This window comes from Plectropomus leopardus, chromosome 17, assembly GCF_008729295.1.
Source record: "Plectropomus leopardus isolate mb chromosome 17, YSFRI_Pleo_2.0, whole genome shotgun sequence".
NCBI classification, from domain to species: Eukaryota; Metazoa; Chordata; class Actinopteri; order Perciformes; family Serranidae; genus Plectropomus; species Plectropomus leopardus.
The window spans coordinates 30102233-30125054 of record NC_056479.1 but is presented as its reverse complement, the minus strand read 5'-3'; the positions used below and the strand labels follow the sequence as shown (position 1 = coordinate 30125054).

The window sequence follows — 22822 nt, the reverse complement described above, 5'->3', positions numbered from 1 at the left end:
TGACACTGTGAGGAGTGTGAGTGTGAACCTGCTGGGTGACGGAGAAGGCCTGGTTGTTGAACTGCTGGATGAACTCGGCGGCCATCTTGTCCGAGTCGTAGGGGGAGGAGTCTGTGCTCTTCTTCTGCAGGAAGTCGATTTCGATCGTCATGGCGCCGATGCACTGCTTGGACTTGTCAAAGTTGTAGTTGGCAACTGAAAGGACAGACGGGAAAAAAATCAGTAAACGCAACATCTTGGATCAGACGAGCACGCTTTCGAGATCCTAAAGTCCGTCAGCTCATCGATCCCAAACTGAAAACTTTGTGCAATAGTGAGACACAAACCGTCTCATTTAAATCTAAATTAAGACGATGATGGACCCTAAATCGGTGGGGGAACACACTGCTGTTATCATACATGATACCCACATCAGCCCGGTCTGCTCGCACAAGTATTTGTATAAACTCGGACGACACCTTCAGCTGGAAGGTCCACGTCGAAAGTCTGTGTAATCGTTTCCAGCAGAGACTTTGCTTCATACGCAGCGTGGACCAGAGGGTCACGGTTTTCGGCCCGCCTCACACAGCGCGCGTCAGAAGTGCGTGACTTCGCCTAACTGCAGCGTGTTTCAGGCTTGTGGTGTTCAGACATGCAGCGTTGTTGCAACGTTGCTGCTGCGTCGCTGCCTGCAGATACGAGTACTGTATTTCCATATTTGTGAGCACAAATTTCTCTGATTCATGAAGTCGTGCAGCTCCTGCACAACGCGCTCCTGATGTGTTCCCGACGTGTTCCCGACGTGTTCCTGACGTGTTCCCGACGTGTTCCCGACGTGTTCCCGACGTGTTCCCGACGTGTTCCCGACGTGTTCCTGACGTGTTCCTGACACGCTCCTGACATGCGCCGTGTGAAAGGGGCCTTATTTTATCCGGCCGTTCTGGAGAGCTTGATCAGATACCGGCAGTCAGCATAGTGTGGAAACTTAACTGTGCAGCTCAAAATGAACACAATTGTTCATCTAGTGCATTCAGCCATGACGGTGATGGGGAGGACTGAACACCGGACCCTCAGGTCCGTACACGAGCAGTCTGTACAAGGCCCAGAGGACAGCGACTGACCCGTCTTATGTCCTCTGCTCAGAATATGAGCTCTTGTCTTCTGGCAGACAAGACAGAGTCCCCCACTGCAACCTCAATCTTTTTATAATGTTTTAAAGAAAAAGCAACAGTAAATAGGGCCGGCAGGGCTCGATTGTTCTGTCAGCAGAGTTAATAACCAACATTTAAATTGTCAAATGGCGTACCTTCAACCTCCTGGCCAATGGACAGACCGGCCCATTTCCTCTACAGGAGAGAAGTAGAAAGAGAGGCAAGTAAAAAGGTGAGAAAAGAGATTAAAAAAGCGAGATAAGCAGCGAGAGAGATACTGAAGTTAACAGCTTTGACCCAAAATTAAAATTCATTCATTATCTACTCACACTAATGCAGATGAAAAGAAACGTTTGTATCAGGAAAAAAAACACAAAAAAACAAACATGCATCACAGCTCCAACACTCGGAACCACCGGCTAAAACAAGGCTAAAAACATGACGACAGTGACGTTTTTCAAAACAAGTTGGCATGTCGGGGCTTCAGGACACTTGGATCCTGCTCACTATTTGCCTCAATTGTTTGGGAGATGAGTGCGACGCCTTTTCACCGTGAAACACCGTCAGTGTTTTTGTGAACTATAAAACTTCAGCCGACTTTCCATCGGCATGAGGGGGAGGAGATAATGACCGAATTTTCATTTCTGGGTGAACTATCCCTTTAAGGTACGAGAGGTAAGTAAACAGAGAAAAGTATTAAGGGATAAGTAAAGAGAAATGAGGAAAATGTGTGTGTGTGTGTGTGTGTGTGTGTGTGTGTGTGTGTACCTGCGGCAGACTGAAGGCGATGCTCCCAGGTGCCACAGTGTGATGGGTCTTCACTGTAAACACATACTTGTGGTTGGGCGTGGTCTTCACAGTCACATGTCTGCAGACACAGGACACAGGTGGTTATTCACCCCTTAGGGGCCACTCTATCATCACACACACTCGCATCGCTCTGCGCACAAAATGGGCTTTTCAAAATCAGTTTCTAAAAAATATTTGACATTAATATGGTTTTCTACTTTCATTGAGGTTTTTTTTAACCAGCGTCAGTCCTAATCATAAATATCAACTATGCATTAATTTTCAGAATTTTAATCCTTTAAATGCCAGGTTTTTTGATGGAAAGCCCCCACAAAAAATGAATTATTTTCAATATGCTACAGGCAAAGTAGATTTTCTTAGCCGCTACATTGACTGTGACAGGTCACCTAGTGGAAATAGCATGTATTTCCTCCATATGCCAAATATGGTCAAAATGACCTCATCAGGTGGAAAATAGTCAAAATGACAAATTCAGAGTCAAAAGCCCAGAATGACACCCAGAAATAATACAAGTCCTGTTTTTCTGCTCTGATGGCTGTGGGATCAAAAATGTCAGTTTGAATGGGTTTCAATGGAGCATTTTTGGACCTGAACAGTCTGAATGTAACTATTTAGTTTCCACAGTGTATTTTAGACTTATTGTAGGAGCTGAGCTGCAAATTCACTGATTACACTCAAATACACAATCTGGACTACATTTAGGACACATGCATCAACACACACACAGTTATCACAACATGGAGAGTGAAAATGAAAATATGCCAAACGGTTCCTAAGAGTTAAGAAATCACATCTCAATAATGCCCCTGTGAAACAGGCTAATTACACAGTGCTGCATGACCTCCACACACACTGACAGTGTTTCCCTCTCAGCTTCTGGGATATGACCTGACGGACTGTAAAATGTCCTCGGGTCTGGGATTTCTCTGCAGAATATTTGACTTTTTTTTAAGCTGTCTTGATTTTGCAACAAACAGCAGACAAAGTTCGCAAAGAGCAGTCCAACATAATAAGAGTGAGTGTTACTCATGTTTCCTCTGTTTCAACAAGCGTTTGTTACCTTTCGAAGTTTAAGTCAAACCATCTTTTAATGTCGTTGCATAGGAATGAATCACATGACGTCACTGCAGTAATTAACGCCTTCACTTCCAACATTCATGTCACCTTGTTGCTAGGCGACGACAGACACTTGTTTGAGTCGTGACTTTAGAAAATTACAGTATCTCGCAGCAGATAATCTGCATACACTCATCACCAGAAAATGTCATTTCCACCTGAGTAAAGAGCTGTTCCTGAGTGAGGCGAGCGCACAGCCTCCTGCTGGTGGCGGTGACATCACCACCGCTCGGTGGCACTGAATGATAACGGCGAGGCTGCAGTTGCCATGGCAGTAAAATGTAGGACAAACTTAGATAACATGTTTATTTTGAGATCTGAAACCTGGCTTCCACTAAAACACGTCTGATGTGAGCTCTTATCAATTAATGTTTCACCTGATTCCTTTTTGTAAGCTTTTTATTTCCAGCTGTTTGATGCTTCGCTGCTGCAGCGAGCGTGTCGTGTCTCTGAAACTGTTGTTTGTCAGCAGCTCAACTCCATTATTTCTTTTTATGAGCGACACACAGAGACAAAAAGGCAGCAGGAACACGAGGACATCTGAACTGTCTCAGTGCTCATCATGCAAAACCAACTGGAGGAGCTTTAATTTCACAGAGGCACAAAAAGTGCTGACAAGGACAAAATAATGCAGACTGAAAAAAAAGAAAAGAAGGGGTGTGTGTAGCTGTCTGCAGCAGATTCTGATTTTCTCTATGCTATTTCTCATCCAATCATTAACGGATGGCTGAAAAGGGCCAACAAGCAAGTTGGCAAGAGATATTCTGCAAATTGCAAGAAATAAGGAAAATATGACAGGAAAACGAACTGAGTATTAGTTAAAAACGACAGAAAAGAGAGAGACAGAGAGAGAAAAATATTTGACAATAATTTTTCTAAAGCAATTATTTAATTTTAATTATATTTTTAAAGTTAACTGCATTTTTTTTTTGCATTTTTTCCAAAGACATTTTCTTGTTTAATTGTATTATAACTATTTTTTCGTTATTGGTTTTTCTTTTTTTCATGTGCTAATTTTCCAGTAACTTTCTTTTACCTTTTTACTAACTGCTTGCTAATGTTGGGTGGCTTCTTGTGAAGTTGTTCATTGCCTCACATGTTTCTGATCTGAGACTGAGCCTCTTCACTCAGGTTTCAGCTAAAAAACTGTGATAATCACACAGTGGAAGTCCTGCAGCCTGAGTGATGGCTGAGAAGGTGGACGAATGATAAAATGATTGGAGACGGCCGGCCGTGTGCCTGCATTGACAGGCGCGTTGATGAAGAGGCGATAATGACTACTCACTGTCCGGACTGCAGATCCTTCTCGCTCACCACGGCGCAGTTAGTCAGCGACAGCTCATCCGTCGGGCATCGCGCCGCTTGCATGGTCTGCAAAGACAGAGAGGAGAAAAAGAGCAATGTTTAACCCTTAGGGACTGTTTGGTGCATTTCACCCACTTTTTATACTTCATTTCATGGTCATTTTGTACTCTTTGGTTCCAAAAATCATAAAACCCAACAATCTAGTTGAGCCGCAGCTCCCGTGTGCCGTGAGGTAAAATTACTGTTTTTGTTAATGGAGTCTGGCGGCTTTGAAGAGAGTGATATAATCACTTCAAAGAGATAAAACAGCACAGTGAAGCCATGAAAAAATTGAATGCACTTTTCATTTTTTATTTTTTGATAATCGTGTGTGTGTTCATGCTTATGTCATAATTGTAATCCAGGCCCACGCTGCCTTATTCTCATTTCAGCGTGACTGGAGAGTCTCTGCAGAACGGCCCTCTCTGCAGCACCAGAGAAGAAGAAAGGTGCGAATATTCAGCCGCAGGGCTCAGCAGATCGAGAAATTCCAATACACATCCCTGCAGCCTGAACTGGTAACCATGGTAACTGCATTAAGCAATCACACAGAGCCCGTGACGATAAACCTGAAATTACTGCCGGCTGGAGGTGTCCCTCCGAGGCAGCAAAGGTTAATCTGACACGCGATTCAACTGTTTTGTTAACCCTTTGAAACCTGGAAGGACTGGCTTTGTTGTACATGTAAAAAACAAAAAAGGGCAAAAACAAAACTGAAATTACCTGGAAATAAAAATAAATAAATTAAAATAAAATAAACAAACCAAAAAAGAGTTTAAAAAAAACAAGCAGGGGAGATGCCAGAAATTTAGAGACCTCTTTTTCTCTCTCTCTTGCTTCTGTTTTGTTTCCTTGTTTGTTCACTTCTGTCTTACTATGTTTTTTAACCTTGGATTATATTTATCACTGCTGATTTGTCATACTTGTATATTTTTGTGTTTCTTTCCTGATGATCGAACCCTAACCCCGCCCAAAATCACCCAGAGTACACCGGGCTTAACTCACAGTGTCGTGTTTTTGTACAGGATCTGTTCATCTATAAAGATGACACGTAAACAAACTTAAAGCATCGTCACGGCAACAAGCAAAGTTGCAGCCTCAGCATCAAAACAGCACACAGACGCTTTTCAGCAGCCAAACTGTCTGCTCATCAGGAGCCACAGACCGAGAACAAAAACTGTTTCACAGATGAAACTCCAGATCCAGATCACGGCCAAAAAACTCCAGTAACCAACCGATGTTTCGCTTAATCACCATTTCAAATTTCAGCCAAATCCAGAAACTACAGCAAGTCGAGTTAATGACCTGCCTGCTGGCTGCAGCTCTACTAACAAGGTGTTCAATCCGTCTTTTTATCCTTTTATCCTTTTACAGCCAGCAGGATGAATTTTAATAATTTTTTCCTTTTTTCTTTTTCCATCGGTACTTGAGCCACCTGTTGATTCTCATAAATCAGCACTCACATGGAAACAAGGATTTAAAGAAGAGGAAGAAACGTGAAGACAGATATGAGAGCGCTGTGGTTTTGTTCTGCTCTGTGTTTGTGCGCCGGAGAAGACGCAGACAGTGGGTGTCCGGAGCTAACGGAGACAAACAGGTGGGAACACTGCAGTGCTGGCTCTCTGCCCACGTCACCTGCTCTCTGTAGTCTGAGCAGACAGAGGTGAGACGGAGCGAGACCGCCGTGTCAGAGGACGGAAAGGGGACGCTCGCCCAGAGCAAATACCACGTTTTCCCCTTTCTTATCTTTAGTCGGATTAATTTTTTTATTAAGAGGATTTCATCATGAAATTCAGATCATTTATCGAGTACATTTCTTACTATTTTTTTGGCCATGTCTTCTTAACGTAGGTCTAAAAGGGTTAACAGAAAGTCTTTTAAATGTTTCGCTTCCATAGAAATTTTTAAAAAATAAGTCACAGTTTCCTGTCGACCCCATGACACAAATTACTCTAAGACTAAAATAAATCATTTATGAAGAGTTATGCGATGCACTAACTCCGACTTTGACGTTGATGGTGTATCATGCAGACGCAACAGGTGGTATTTGGTGGATCTGATCCTGGAATTACTGTAAAAGTGGCGATATTTGGGATAAAAACGAGCTGTTTATGCTCTGTTTTGGTCTCCACCAGCTCTGAGGTAAACATTAAGCTCTTGTGTTTACCTTACTAATGTCTCATAATGCTTCTTGGTGCTGTGCAGATAGTTTACAAGGCTCTTTTTTTCGGAAACAGCTGTAGCTAAACAGAAAATCTGATGAGAGTGAACCAAAACAGTAAAGTCAGTAGCTGAAAGACGCTACAACGCTCTGCAAAGCTGAGGGACCCTGCAGACTCAGCTGATAGTTTTATCAACATGGAGCCCTTTTATTATCACTCATGCTATAACTGATCCATCATCAATACTAAAGCATTGATTAGTGCAGCTTTAACGTTGTAAAACCAGTAAATTTATTATGGACTGTCCACTGACTGAAACACTTGTTAGAATAAGACGATTCTCTCTGAATTGTCTCTGAACATGTGGACATAAATATAACTGCTCAAACTGCAGCACATCAAAAATAATCCTGTATTTCTCATATATTATATATTACACATCATCAGTGCTTATATGCATCAGGACAATGATCTCCTGGCACGTATGAGAACAAAATATACATTTCATACTTCAGAAAGGTTGTGTTCATCGCTACTCTGACGAGTTCAAATACTCCAAAGTGTTCACAGTGTTTGCAAAACATAGTAAAAAAGAAGAAAACTCATTTTCTGATGGAAAGGGCGTGAGCTGCAAACGTCCTCTCGTGGAGCACAAAACAAATGTGAAACATGATGAGAAACATTTTATGGTTGATGGAGACGGGAAGTATTGCTTTCAGCAGGGACATTAAAGTGGCAAACAAAAATCAATCTGGATGACAGACAGGGCCCTAAAGAGCCAAAGTGTCGTGAAATACTTGCTATATAAATGCATGATAGCCATGTTTATCTGCAGGCTGCATCCCGTGGAGGATTTCCCAGAAAGCATCTGGGTAACCCAGAAAACAGCGAAAATAATGTGGTTTATTTAAAGCTCAGAGCGACGACGTTTCATGAGTGTGCTGCACTCGTGATCTAGTTAGAAGCATAACTATACGGTTAATATTGTTTTTTACTGTTTTAAACCTGGATCAGCATCAGTTTTCTTTTGCTGCGTTCAGACGCCTTTCACAAGCTATTTAACCCTTCGAAACCCGAGCAGGGGAAAAAGGCAACGTGGGAATAAATGTCCCACAAATTAGGAAAAAAATCAGTAAAATGTCACAAGAAAATTACCTATTTTTTTTTTTTAAAGAAACAAAAATATGAAAATGTCCAGAAAACAATAGTTACAATTACTATAATTTTAATTTTGAGATTATGTTAATACATACACATTAACATAATACATATACATTTGAGCACTTTTTGGGTTATTTTCCCTGTTCTTACTTCTCTTTTTGGTGCTTATTTTCAGGTAATTTATAACTTTTTTTTAAACTAATTTCTTGATATTCTGATATATTTTTATATGTAACGTTGGACATAACTACCATATTACACAATACATATGACCAATCATTGACTTTAGGATTTTAGGACATTTTTCAGAGTTTAGGACATTAATCAGATTTTTGGATATTTCTCGAATTTTAGGACGTTTTTTTGATTTTAGGATATTTCTAGGATTTTTTGGACATTTTTGGGTTTCTAGAATAGGCTATTTCTAGGGTTTTATGACATTTCTCTGATTTTAGGACGTTTCTAGGATTTTTCGGACATTCCTGCCCGCCATGTTTATGCATTTATGACGTCAAGTCGACGGCTCAGTATTGTGATGTTGTTATCAATGCTAGTTTACCCGCCTGACGTGCTTAAAAGTTTGCATGCTTGCTGCAGCTAATAGATGCAGATACTAAAATGTGCAACTACTAAAAGTAAATCATATCTGAGGACAAAATAACCGAATATATCTTTTTTTTATTGTCAGTTGTTGACATCATTTTCATGCTTTGCGCCATTTCTGCCGCCCTGAAATAACTCATAAATACGATATTTCTGAGGAACATGTGAAGGCAGCATTATATGTTAGCAAAACACAGCTAATGTGCTAACATACTGAGCGGGTCTAATCTGGATTCGGACTAGCTGCCGCATGAATCAAAATGGAACGCTCCTCACGGAACAAATCCATTTTGTTCAGGCCTTCAGAGACTACGCTCTCTGTGCGAGCTCTGGTGCGACAGGGGAGTCGATTAATGGATGCTAACGAGTTAGCGTTTCCATTCAGTCAGCACATGACACCAGCTTGACGTTGCAGCTCTCTGGGTTGCAACGGTGCCAGATAATCTAGATTCTACTCGTCCTGCAGCGAGGGGCTGAAAGCACTGACGCACGTCCTCTAAGAGAGCCACAGACAGCTGATACACTCCACAGGACGCGGAGGACGGCTGCTCGTTCTGAGAGTTGAACAGGTGTGTATCCATACATACCTTGAAAAATATTACCACCTTGTGGGCGCCAGCGAAGGCAAGCAGAGAGGAAGGACAGAAGAGAGTATTTGAGACGGGGGGACTCAGAGCAGCGAGCTGGGGCTGAGGGGGCCGAAGCCGTGGTGCATTCAAGGTGCATTTCTGTGTATGGATTCACTCATGCAGGTCGCACTCATATAATGAGGTCAGAGGGGATGGTGTGAGGAGCATGCAGGCCAGATTTGGGGTTTGTTCAGATTAAAAACCAAATTTCAACCAGAAAACACACTGCATGTTTCTGTCCTTTTGTTCATTTTTTTCCCAAATTTACACTTTATCGTGCTATAAATTATGCCCCAAATCTGGAAGTGTTTGGAGGGTGTGAGCCGTATGCAGAGTGCCATGCCAAACATACACGGTTCTGTTGAACCAAACCGATCACCAGAGAAATGTGGCATTGTAGGTTTTTGCAAACGACTGATTCGTTACATTTGTAAGTTATTTCTTAGTGCAGAAATCTTCAACATTTTTCAAGCAAAGAAAAATGGTGGTCGCAGCAGCCCCAAACATGTTTCTAGGATGTTAGGGCAGTTCCCGGACTTTAGGACATTTTAGGTCATTTCTAGGATGTGACAAGGTTTCTATGATTTCGGGACATTTTTTTGATTTTAGGATATTTCTCTGAATTTCAGGATATTACTCAGATTTTAGGGTGTTTCTAAGATTTTCAGTATATGTTTCAAGGATTTTAGGACATTTCTTGGATTTTACAAAAATTCTAGGATTTTCGGTCATTTCAAGGGATTTAGGATATTTTAAGATTTTTCTCTAAATTTAAGACAGTTCACAAATTTTGAGACATTTCTCAGATTTTAGGATATTCCTCAGATTTTATGATGTTAGAGTTTGGGACATGGGCTTTCAGGATTCTTCTTGGGTTTTAGGATGTTTATAGGATTTTAGAAAATTTCTCTGAATTTTAGATACTCTTAGATTTTTTTGGACGATTCAAGATTTTAGGACATTTTTTGGATTTTGGGACATTTCTCAAATTTTAGGACGTTTCTAGGAATTTAGGATATTTTAGGATGTGTCTAGGATTTTAAGACATTTATCAGACTTTACCATATTTCTTGTGTTTTGGGACGTTTAATGATGTTTCTCTGATTTTAGGACATTTCTATGAATCTTGGATATTCCAGGGATTTTTGGACTTTTCAAGGATTTTAGGACATTTCAATGCTTTCAGGACATTTCTTGGATTCTGAGACAGTTTACATTGTGGGACATTTCTAGGATTTTATGAAAGCACCTGTTAGGAGACGGGTTGGGGCGGTTCATGGGTCACAAAAGATGGGACTTTAAGGTACACTGTCAGCATGTTTCTTTCCCGAAACATAACTTGACGCACTTAACGTCATTCATGGGTGCTAATTCGTAGGATATCATACGAACCTATGGACGTCTCTTTGAATTGAGTCTTTAATAAAGTTTTGAATTGAACTGAATTGAATTGAACCGTATGAGAAAACGTTCTGATACGACACACATGAAACGCTCAAATGTAACGTATTTGTGGTTTGCTGAACGTACAATGCTAACATTTTCTCGTGGTGACTGTCTGGTTTGTCAGAAGGCGGGGACTCTTCCCCACAACAGAGACAAAGTGTCTCCTTGTGGTAAGAGACATGGACACCAGAGAAGAAACCGGCTGATTTCGCTCTCTGATGGATGAATGTTGTTGGTTAACGGATGAGATGGATGACAGCATGTGACCTTTACTGTGAAATGCCCGTATTTAACTCCACATTTCAGTCAATAAATCAGTCAATCATGGATATTACATTTGAAAATCCATCACTTCTTATTGAATCCCCGGTGCTGAGAGGAGGGCAGAGATTCACACCAGTGCCAGTCCGGTTATCGCTCTGCGTTGTGTTGTTTGGATTGTCAGCATTAGCCGGCATGCTCAAACAGGCAAAACATCACAGGTGGTGGAGCACAAAATACATTTTTACAACAAGTTTTTATCAAGTATTCATGTGAACATGAGTCGTCCTGCGTGGATTGCCTGTCTGACTTCCTGACTTTCTGAGCGGACCGGTGTGTAACTTTGCCTCGAGGAAGCTCTGAGCTGCCGCTGACAGCTCGTTAAACTCACGAGGATCAGCAACTTCCAGGAAAGCATCCTCAGACAAAACTATCAAAATGTGCAGGATGAAAAGTGCGTGAAATTTGCACAAAAAAAAAAGATTTTTCAGTTTCTAATCTTTGCGTCTCCCTCTCATGAGCCTGTAACACATCTGCTGTACGATCTCTATTTCTGCAATATTCATTATTCAGAGCGTCTCTCCTGTGTGAGCAGGGAGTGGCCGGATAGGATCTCCCCCGACTGGCTCTAAATATTCCTCTCTTTCTAAGCGGCTGTTAAATAATTCATCGTGCTGAGCCTCGGGGGCTGGGTCCAGTCACACGCCTGCAGTAGCTATCGATGGGTGGATGGCGACACAGCAGAGAGCGCTGTATCTGCCATATTCCCCACTGAGCTGGACTATAAAATTAATCCTTTTTTTGGGGGGGGGGGGGTGAAAAAAAGTAACAACATATAAACGGTCTCCAAAATAAAAACAGATTTCAGATTTTCTTCTCAGTTAGTTATTTTCTGCTTTCATCAAACAGTCCATGTTTCTGCTGCTTCAAACACACATTATTATATTTTTTGTCCTCATAATGAGAGTGGACGAGAGTTTTTATGCACGAGGGAAAGAAATAAAAGCCTGATGATGGTGTGAAACACTTAAGCTGACGCCTCCCATCCTCTGGACTCGGTTTGGTTTTGCGATGTTGCCACAGATTATCAGAAAAATCAATGTCTGACAAATTTGTTGCATTAACTTTGCTGCCAGTAAATTTGAAACCATTGTAGTCGAATTTTTCTTCCCAAGTGAATGAAATATGAGCTGAGCCGCCTGCTTTCCCCACTCTGAGCTGTGCTTCAGAATTTATACAATAACACGTATTAATACTACACGTTAGGTACAGACACAGTTTAAAAGCTCTTGATCTGATATTCAGCAGTTTGATTCAGATCATAAAAAGCCGAGTTACAAAGAATGAAACAAAGTGGGAGCTTTGGACCGGTTCCTCTTTGGCGCAGACGCTCAGTCGATCCTGCACTTTATGAAATTAATCAGCTGCCTCAAAGAGCCGACTCACTTTCTATTTAACTAAACCACACTGAGTCATTCCTCTGCAGCTTCTGTATCAAACCAAGAGGGTGTCAGGCACGCGGCGCTTTCCTGCTCCGCTGAGTCATTCAGGCGCTCTTCATCAACGTTAATTTAAAAAAAATTCAATAATTGGGGCATGGGGAGGCTCGGGTGGTAGAGTACGCGCCCTGCATACACATACGAAGGGTCCGAGTCCGACTGTGGCCCTTTGCTGCATCGCATCTCCATTTCCTGTCATCTGTCGAGCTGTCCTATGAAAGAAAGGCCATAAAAGCTATAAAATAAAATAAATGAAAAAATAAAATAAGTAATTAAATGAATAAATGCCAAAATATTTAACTGAAACATAAATAAATATTTATCTAGCCATTTAAAGCGTTACAAAGCATAAATAAAGCACATGATCAGGTCTGTAGAGCAACTCGTTCCTCATCAAAACTGCATCGTAGCAGGAAAGTTTGGCCGTGATTTGTTTTTATTAAATGGATCATTAATAATCCAGACGTGTTTAACGTGCTGCAGCCGTGTTCAGCTCTGGAGCCACACTGGGTGAGTGAGCGATCATTCAAACACTGTAAAGTGCTTTTCAGTCTTCTGCTGTCACTTCCTGCTTAAAGCGTCGCCACGGTGATCGTGAGCAGAGAGACGAGGGAGCTTCACTTAGAGGCTCAGAGTTTACACATCGACCAAAAACCCAAAAAACACTGGAACTCCACCACTTTAACTCCAACTAAAGAAAAAGCAACACGAACCGACGGCGAGGAGCAGTGACGGCGGTTACATGCACACCAAGACTTCCTCCATTATATGAAAATATTTATTTGATTTTGATGGTATAAAGAGCATATTCTGTTTAAATATTAAAAATCAGGCAGTTTTATGGATTTATTATTTTCATATTGAGATGTGGGATATGCCGTTATTATTCGGGTTTTAGGAGCATTATTTGGACTTCAGGCTGGGCGACAAATCGATTTTATCAGTTAATGCAAATTTGTGGTTTAGGACGATTTTTAAATTTTCTCTTTAACTTCCTCTGCTGCATTAAGTTGATGTTTTTTGTTGTTGTTGTTGTTTGGTATGGTTTTAGTTTGTTAAGTTTTTGGGGTGTTTTTTCTTTTTAGAGTTGTTTGTTTTCTCAGTTTTTTTAAATATAAGTTTTTGGGTAATTTTTTTTTTAATGTTGAGCTTTTGGCAGTTTTTTTCCTTTTTCCTGTTTTCTAAGATTTTTCTGCATTTAATACTAAAGCATGATTGTCTGAAGTTTGTCTAAAGTTTTCAATGCAGGACTTGTACTTGAGTATTTTCACATTGTGGTTTCTACTTTTACTTAAGTAAAGGATCTGAATGGCCTTCCTCTGTTATTGTGTGTGTGTGTGTGTGTGTGCGTGCGTGCATGCGTGCATGTGTGTGTGTATTGTGTTGTCTGGTTCACAGCAGAGTGCACCGCTTTCTAAAAATAGCTCCGGCTCAGAGCTCACGGAGGAAGGCCCCACAACGAGACAGCCGGGGATTAACCGTTACTCTCCCTCTCACACACACGTACACACACGTACACACACATACAGTCCCACACACTCACTCACATACTAAACACTGATGCGTAATCGCTTCGCCTCAAGCCCCGCAGTTCTGTCGCATCAGGTCGAACCAATAATGGTAATGACTTAAATCATGCATTTTTAATTGCTATCTGGTAAATTTTAGAACTCAATCAGAGAGACTTTTTGCATGCTGTATTTTAATGATCTATACTATATGAGAAAAATACACAAAAATATAGTCTCAACAATAAGAATAGGCCTAAAAGACTGTTCTTTATTCATCAGATTAAAGGGTGGCTGTTTTTTTTTATAATCCCCAAAGCGACAAATATTTTCTTTGAGCCTCTGAGTGAAAATGCACGAAGAGTTCGTCCCACATGATGAGCTCAAGCACCGTTTCTGTTTTTACAGTTTCTGGCTGTAATTATTGGTGTCATTTTGGCAACTGTTTGGCAGGCATGTGGGTTTGGAAGGCATATTTTCATTAAAAATATCCAAAATGACAAAATACACTGGATCTAATAATCTGTCCACACTTAAACTTGACTAAATGCAGTTAGATTTTGCCACTTTTAACAAAAGTACAGACTATTTTTCCAACTCTAATCAATTAAATGTTTAATGATAGCAGCTGTAAAGTGTTTGGTTTCTACTCAGCACTGTTTACGAACAATATTTTCAACATCAATATTCAGAATTTAAGTTTCAAAAAAAGGTGCCAGAGTGCATGAAAAAAACTATCCTCAAATCCTAGAAACGCTCCTGCTGAGAGGCAAAGAAAACGCTGCTGCCGCTGTAGATAAAATTGATAAAATTTGTTAAAAAAAAGAAAAAACAGTGAAAAGCCGCTCGGGTGTTTTGGAGTAAGCGATGAGCTCGTGGATGCAGAGGTAGTCTAACAGCCTGCGACCTCGCCGCTGCAGTCTGCTGCCTCCAAAATTGGGTGTGGGTGCGAAAACACAAGCGGGAGCAGAGAAACAAATAACAGCCTCCTGACAGAAAGCTGCAGAGTAAAAGACGGCTGAGCTACAGGGAGAATATGAGAGAGATAAAGCTATTAACGAGGAGCGAGGAGGAGGCGCGCGCACACACACACACACACACACACACACACACACACACACACACACACACACACACACACACAGCTGCCATCTTTTGTAGCCCACTCTCTTGTTCCATCACACGAGTGGGCGTCCTTTCTCTCTTTTTTTCCGCTTGCTGGTTGTGGGATTCAAAGCGCCCGAGCTTTTTCTATTGATTCTGACAAAATCACGTCGATGGTGTCGTCCTTGAAGCACAGCGAGCAGCTTCTGCTCGGAGAATAAATAACTGTTGACTGAAGGGAGCACCTGAAACCAACCGTCAGAGTGGTTTTTGCTGTGTCACATCTGCGACACGCAGCAAACAGAGTCCACAGAGTCGCTGGTTATTTTTCAGAGTAACACGTTCAGCGTCCTCGCTCTGACTGAGGTCTAATTCCTCCTAAGCTGTTTACCTCCGACTCTGTAAGGCAGTAAACCGAATATTTGTGTCCCAAGATGGAACTGCGTGCCAGCAAAAAAGGGGTTAAAAATCACTTGATCAACTAAATGTTATGGAAACTACCAGTTTAACCCTTTGAAACCTGGATCCACATCAGTTTTCTTGTGCTATTAAAGTGTTTGACTCTTCCCAAGGGACTTTGGATGAATTTTGAACTAATTCTGGCATTTTTGTACTTTATTTATTAATTTGCACTGTCCCCTTTTAGAATAAACTAAAGCGAAACCTTTGAAAGCTGAGCAAACTGGTTCACTTTCTTTTAAAAATGACCTGAAATTTTGTTTAGAAAGAGAGAGTGAGAAATTAAGATAATAATAATAATAATAATGTCCAGAAAACTATATTGAGATTTGTTATAATAATAATAATAATAATAATAATAATAATAAATAATAATAATAATAATAATGTTATTTTATTAATATTATTTATATATATGATTTATTTATTTTTTATTCTTTTTATTTTTTTTTACTTTTTTATTTATTTATTTTTACCTTTTTTATACATTTTTTCTTGTCTTTATAGTGCTAAATTTCAGGTGCTTTTCTTGTTATAACTCATGAGTATGTTTTCTGAAAGGTTTCAGAGGGTTCATTTCTTGAAACTGGTAAAAAAAAAAAAAAAAAAAAATGGTATCAATATTGATAAAAATTAACGATCGCCATCCCTCGACAAGATAGTATTAAATGTAGTTTATTCTGAGCTGAGACCTTCAAAAGCCCGGCGGAGAGTCAGTGAGAGCTGCAAACAGCCTCAGATCAGAGCAGGGAAACCACAGCGGTTCTTATTTTGGCATCAGAGATGAATCCTCGCTCTGCCTTCAGGGAAATCGTGCTGATTTCTGACGGGGTCAGACACAGGAAGTCAGTGCCAGAGGCTTGTCAACACGCACACACACGTCTCAGATTCACTGGCAGCAAAACGAGGAAAAACGGACGAGTATAACGACTGTGGAAAGGACTTCACCTGCTTTAAACGTGAGAATTACAAAACGGTTTCTCTCCCGGCAGCATGGGGCGAACTGTCGATAAATCTAAATTTTCAACACCCAACCAACATCAGATTCACCCTTAAATTAACTTTTATCCCATCTTTTAACCCTTTGAAACTGCGGCGAATTAGCGTTACTTCTATCAAACACACTTGGAAGAAGGCAATGAGCAACTTAAGAAGAAATGACCAAGAAACTAGTAAAAAGTACCAAAAAATTTCCATGAAACTAAGCACAAAAAAACAAAGTACGAAAACTTAACAATAAGTGAAAAAAATGCTAATAATTGTGATAAAATCATTTTAAAAATATAATTTTGATGATGCTAATAATTATAAATAAAGTCTTCTGTACGCTTATTTTAAAATATTTTTTTAATCTATCAATTTTATGCGATTCCTTGCCAAGTTGCTAATTGCCTCATTGAAATCAAACCAGTTTTTTCAGGGTTCAAAGTGTCGGGCGATAAAATGATACGATATCAGTCGCAATATGACTTTAACGTACGCTCTCATTCTCCGCCGGTGTCTCCGAATGTCTGCTCCACGCTCCACTTTCATTTTCCGCAGGTGTCTGTGACAGTGTCTCCGAATGTCCGCTCGATCTTATTTTTTGCCAGTGTCTCCACCAGTGTCTCCGAATGTCCACTCGCTCTCATTTTCAGCTGGTGTCTCCGAATGTCCGCTCCGCTCTCATTTTCAGCCGTGTTTCTGCCGCTGTCTTCGAATGTCCGCTGGCTCTCATTCTCCACCCTTGTCTCTGCCGGTGTCTCAAATTTCCGCTCGCTCATTTACTGCCGGTGTCTCCAAATGTCCGTTCCGCTCTCATTTTCCGCCCGTGTCTCTGCCGGTGTCTCCAAATGTCCGCTCGCTCTCATTTACTGCCGGTGTCTCCAAATGTCCATTCCGCTCTCATTTTCCGCCAGCGTCTCTGCCGGTGCCTGTAAATGTCCACTCCGCTCTCATTCTTCGGTTATCGGTATATTATCGGCCACAAGAAGCTTATGAGAAATTATCGGTTTATCGTATCGGTTGAAATAATTATCATGGTGCATCACTGGTTCTGATATCTTCATGTCTCACTGAGGAGTCAAAGGGAACCTTTAAGTTTGACAGAAACAGTGATTTGATGTATATTGTGATATATATCGATATCGACTGATATGAAAAAATATATAGTGATAAGACTTTTTTGCATATCGCCCAGCCCTAGTTAAAAGGTTAAAGTGCTTGAGAAAAGACATCTGAATGCAGCACAAGAACACTGATGTCGAATCAGGTTTCAAAGGGTTAAAGCTGACGTTGAGTCTATGGTGGCGTCCGTCTGTGGACGCGTTTGTTTGGTCCTGACTTCTCCTGACAGGCTGCAGTACGCCCGGCGACACACGCTGCTGGGCGAGTCGGGGAGAAGGTGTGTGTGTGTGTGTGTGTGTGTGTGTGTGTGTGTGTGTGTGTGTGTGTGTGTGTGTGTGTGTGTGTGTGTGTGTGTGTGTGTGTGTCAGCAGCTGAACAACACGCCGTCAGACACTTTTGACTCATGCATGATGACCACAAGGACGAATGCACCATCAAACACACGTGACACGTTATTCTAATCTTCAGTTTCGTGCTGCAGAATCTGCTCTGAGCTCAACACGACAAACACATCCTGATCTTTTACATCCACTGTTTTTTGTTTTTTTACATCTACGTGTTAAAACGCTGCGTTGCATTATCGCTTAATATCTTATTGATTGCATGCAGTCAATATTAATAACTCATCATGCATGGGCAATAAAAACGAAGCTGGTGAAGGAGAACGGAGCAGGTTTTTGCAGAAAATGTTTCCTGTGCGTCCATAACGCACTCAAATGAATCCTGAAAATATCTGATTTAAGCTGTTTAAATTCTAGAAAAGACCTAAAGTTTAATACAAATGAAGCAGTGAGCGCTCAGTACAAAAAAACATAATAAAGACTGTGATGCAAAGTCTACAGAGGAGGGGGCTGGGTGGGGACTTCAATACAATATGATATCATGATATTTTGTTTGCTAATATGGTATCGATACACGGATGCCAAGTATTGACTTTTTTTAATGAAATAAAAAGTATTTTAAAGATAAATTTAATTAATTTAATATGTTTTGCGACATTTTGCTGCGATAAAAATGATTAATTTGTGACGTTTATGTAATTAGAAAAAAATGACAAAATTTTCCTTTGAGGACAGAATTTACAGCTGAATAAAGGTAATATATTGAAATAAATGTTATCGCAATACATAAAAAAAAAAAAAAATAAAATCACCAAAATATTTTATTATGACGTCAAATCTGAAACCCAAAAGTAATGGGAAGTAAGTATTTTTTTTTACTGATTACATTTTTAACAGGTAATTAGAATTTTATAATAATGCATTTTTAAGGAAACCCTCCAGCCCTGGTTAGTTTCATTTGAAAGCAGATTCATTCAAAATTTACAGCTTTCAAATGTTAAATTCATCCAGAAATCCTGTTCAGGTGGTTCAAGTGTTTCAGGGCTGTCACGTGACATTTTAGTGAAAAGTTTGATGTGGCACATTTTCCCCTCAGACTGTGATCATATTCAAAGCCTCAAAAAATAAGAAATGACCGAGCCGTCCTCTGAGACATGATGTGTCCCCTCTGCAGCCCTGAAGGCGCTCTGATGAACAGAGCACTCAGGTTTTTTAATAATTACCTAAAGAACTCCACCGGTCCATTCCCCATTTAAAAATGGACTTATGAAAACACGCAGTCCTTTAAGGCGGTATTGACCGAGCTCCCTCGGGGGTGATTCACGGATCAGCCAGCGGTCGGACTGCTACACCAAAGGCTGCTGATGTCGCCTGTCTGAGTCTGCAGCGAGAATAAACCTGCAGGTCAGCGCTGAAAAATCAGGTTTCATACACTTCTGCTTGTTTTTGGGCTTTTTGAACAGAACTATTAACCCTTTGAGACCTGGCTAACTTAACAAGAAACAGCCAAAAAATGAGAAAGAATTCCACTTAAAAAGAAATGAAACAAAAAAATTACCTAAGAATAAGCAAAAAAAGAAAAGTTAAAAAAGCAAAAGAAAATGAATTTAAAAAATATTTTAAAATGTATGTAGATTTTTTTTTACATTAAATTAAAGTAATTATAAATATTGTTTTCAAATGAAATAAAAATAGATAAAAAATAGAATATCTGTATCTATATATATGTATATATTATTCTTTTCTCTCTGCAGCACAATTTTATAATGAAATTATTACAATGATGAAAATAGTTTTCAGGACATTTTTTTTTTTTTTTTGGAAAACTTTATAATAATCCTCTACTTCTTTTAGAAATAATTTTTAGGTATTTTTCTTGTCACATTTTACTGTTGTTTTTTATTTTTAATTTGTGCGGAAATTTCTTCCCAGGATGGCCACTGCGTTTTTCCCTACTTTAAAAAAAAAACAAACATGTCAGACCAAAGTGCTCAGGTTTTAAGGGGTTAAATGGCCTGTGAAAGGTGGATAAAACTCCACCTGATGATGCGCGTTGGCCCGAGCTGCACGTGCTCGTCTTCGTGTCTCACCTGCGAGCTCGACACGTGCACGGCTGCTCTGAGAGCCGATGAACGAGCTGCATGCTGAAATCTATCGAACCCAGCTGCACAAAGCGACACCCTCATTCACGAATGTAAATGATTTACATTCTCTCCCTTTGTGGTTCAACGTCATCAGCACAACCAGAAAATCCTGCTGAGTAATGCTACGGCTGTTAGCAGCTTGTATCATGACTCGGCAGGACCAGGGGGCTCATCCCAAATTCAAAAAACTGAAATAACATGTAGGAGAGAGGCAGACCCAGAGGATTATACTCTTAAACTACACCACAGTCCAGTCAAATTAAAAAGTAAAAATAAAATAGTCAGTAAAATGTGACAAGAAAATGATTTCTTTAAAGAAATAAAAATATATATAATAAAAAAAATGAAAACAATATTTCTAATTACTAGGATTTTAATCTAAAAATGAGGTTACATAAAAATATAAGCATATATTTTCACAGTAAATTTCATCACTTTTTGGTGATTTTCTCCCTGTTTTTTTCTTATTTTTAGGTACTTTTCTTGTAACATTTTTACTAAATTCTTAATATTTTTTGGGCATGTCTTGTTAAGCTGACCAGGTCTCTAAGGGTTAAGGGGCGGAGAGAATTATTACAAAAACTATCAGAAAAATAGGGAAAATGACCAGACCAGAAAATTATATTTCATATTTACAATAATTATATTATATATATATAATATAGTATATATGTATAATAAACAATATTTCTTGCTCATTTATGGGCCATGTATTCTTAAGTTGCTCGTTTTTTTTTTTGCACCAAGTTTTTAAAAGAAATCAAACCAATTTCCACAAGATGAAGGTACTGTGAAGACCTGAGCACAAGATGTATTTAAAGAGTTTTCACTTCCTGCATTAAAATGACAGAGGAACGGCTCAGTGTGAGAGAGAAAAAAAACCCAATTTTTCAAAAAAGAAGCCTGTAGAGCATGTATGACTGTTTAAATAACAAAAAGAATATAGACAGATAATTGTATAAAATGTTTCTAAATTTATATCAGGAAAATGCCTCTCTGATGCAGATTCTTACAGGAAAAGATCTGCTTAAAATGAATCCAAATCTTGCATTTTATACAATCTTCCTGCAGGTATTATGAGTTAATATTTGGGTTAAATGTTCAGTTTATCAGCTGTTCTGTGCCGTTATTGTTATGCTTTGGATATAATATGAAATATCTTTTAAATATGTCACCTAGTGAGGGGTCGTCAGTCTACTCAGCAATGAAAAGAGGGTCTGGAGCACAGATTTCCACCCTGAGTCTCCTCACATGTAGAAAATCTGTCTGCGGTGGGACTGCCTGCAGCGTGCACACTGATGATTTTGGCTCGACTTTTTCGCTTTCTGACAAAGATTTAATGAAAAACATGAGCGTCATGTCTGTGGTGAATATGAGGCTCCACTCAGCAGCTTGTTAGTTCAGCACAGAGACGGAAACTCAAGCGTCAGAGTCAATTCACTGTTTTCTGAGCGGTTTGGGTGTCAGGCAGCTTCTTGCCTCTAAACAGTTACCAGGCAACCGTCACAGGCCGCAGGAAGTGGCTGCTTCCAGCCGAGAAATCAGTGGAGGATGAAGCACCTGAAAAGCCCAGCTTGAGTAAAAGAGCAGATATTTTACCAGAAAAGGACTTTGGTAAAAGTTAAAGCCGCCTGTTTGAATATTATTCGAGTGAGGACTCAATCTGACAAAAAATATCTCAATATCTCTGCCAAAATTTACCCACCCGTCCACGCCGTTTGAGGACATTTTCTTTTTTTTTTTTTTCACATATTTTTCTTGTAACTTTCTGTATTTTTTTTTTTCTAATTTTTGGTCCATGTCTGTTTGAGTTTCCTTTTTGACTTTTCTGCCCTTTTTTTCCTCTAATTTCTTGCTAATTTTTGGGACATATCTTGTTAGGTTTTTTGTTTCTTTCACCCCATTATATTTATATTGATAATAACTTATATAATAAAATAAGTACATATATATATTTAATTTCAGCACTTTTTGAGAACATTTTTGTGTTTTGTTTTGAGTTTTTTGTTCATTTTCTGGTAAATCTTTTTTTTAACTTTCTTAACTTCTTTTTTTTGCTCAATTTTGGTCCATGTCTTTTTAAGTTGCTTTTCGTCTTCTCCCCGTGTTTTTGAAAAAAATCAAACAAATTTTTCTCAAGTTTCAAAGGGTTATTATATATCAATCAAAATGAAAACTATGATGTTCAGGAGCTTCTATAAACCTGATGGAAAATATTAAGAATACATTACGCCATAAACTCTGCTGCTGTAGTGTATATGATATATTACCTCATACAATGAAAACCTCCAGCCATTTGCCACACCACACCGCACACATGTGAATACGGCGTATGCATGTATGTATATGCATTGTGCCATATATTTTTCTAACCTCTTATTATTTAATTCTCTCCGAACATATGTATTATTTTATTCTTAATTTTCTCTTTGTACTTCTTTGCACCATGAACACGGAGAGAAACGTATCTTAAATTCCTGTACGTTTGCATGTCAGAATTGACAATGAATGACTTCGACCTAAAAGAACAAATATGTCCACAAATATGTCAAACTGTACAACCAGTGCTGCTCCCAGAAGACCACAAACCAACTGGACTTACATATATATGGCGTGTGTATATATATCTGGTGTATATATATATATACATTTTTGTGTATGATGTGTATATATATATACTGTATATGGTGTTTTTATTTTTTAACTGTTGAGTTTGGCACCTTGTTTGATACTATTTTGCACCTTGTTTTTTATTATATGGGACCTTGCTCTTTAATAATATATCTCACTGTTTATATTTTGGACTAATAAAGGATTATCTGATCTTAGCTGCTATGAATTTACTAAGTGTAATGCAAAGCTGCTTCCACTTTAAATATGATGATGCAGCAGATGCAGCAGCTGGCTGGCCCTCCTCTGACTCATTACAGGTTTATTTTAATGTTATTTTTTTTAATCAGCGGAGCCTTTCAGAATCGGCTCCGTGGCGTCACTCGGGC

At 39.5% G+C, this 22822-nt stretch overlaps 1 protein-coding gene across 1 annotated transcript in view; it reads right to left on the bottom strand.

Moving 5' to 3' along the window:
- Nucleotides 1-22822, bottom strand: part of LOC121956683 (vesicle-fusing ATPase-like) — a 38964-nt gene that overhangs the window by 15274 nt on the left and 868 nt on the right. Inside the window, 5 exon segments of the mRNA XM_042505040.1 lie at nucleotides 29-195; nucleotides 1286-1325; nucleotides 1899-1998; nucleotides 4342-4427; nucleotides 8914-8931. Of these exon segments, the coding sequence (XP_042360974.1) occupies nucleotides 29-195; nucleotides 1286-1325; nucleotides 1899-1998; nucleotides 4342-4427; nucleotides 8914-8931 (411 nt within the window).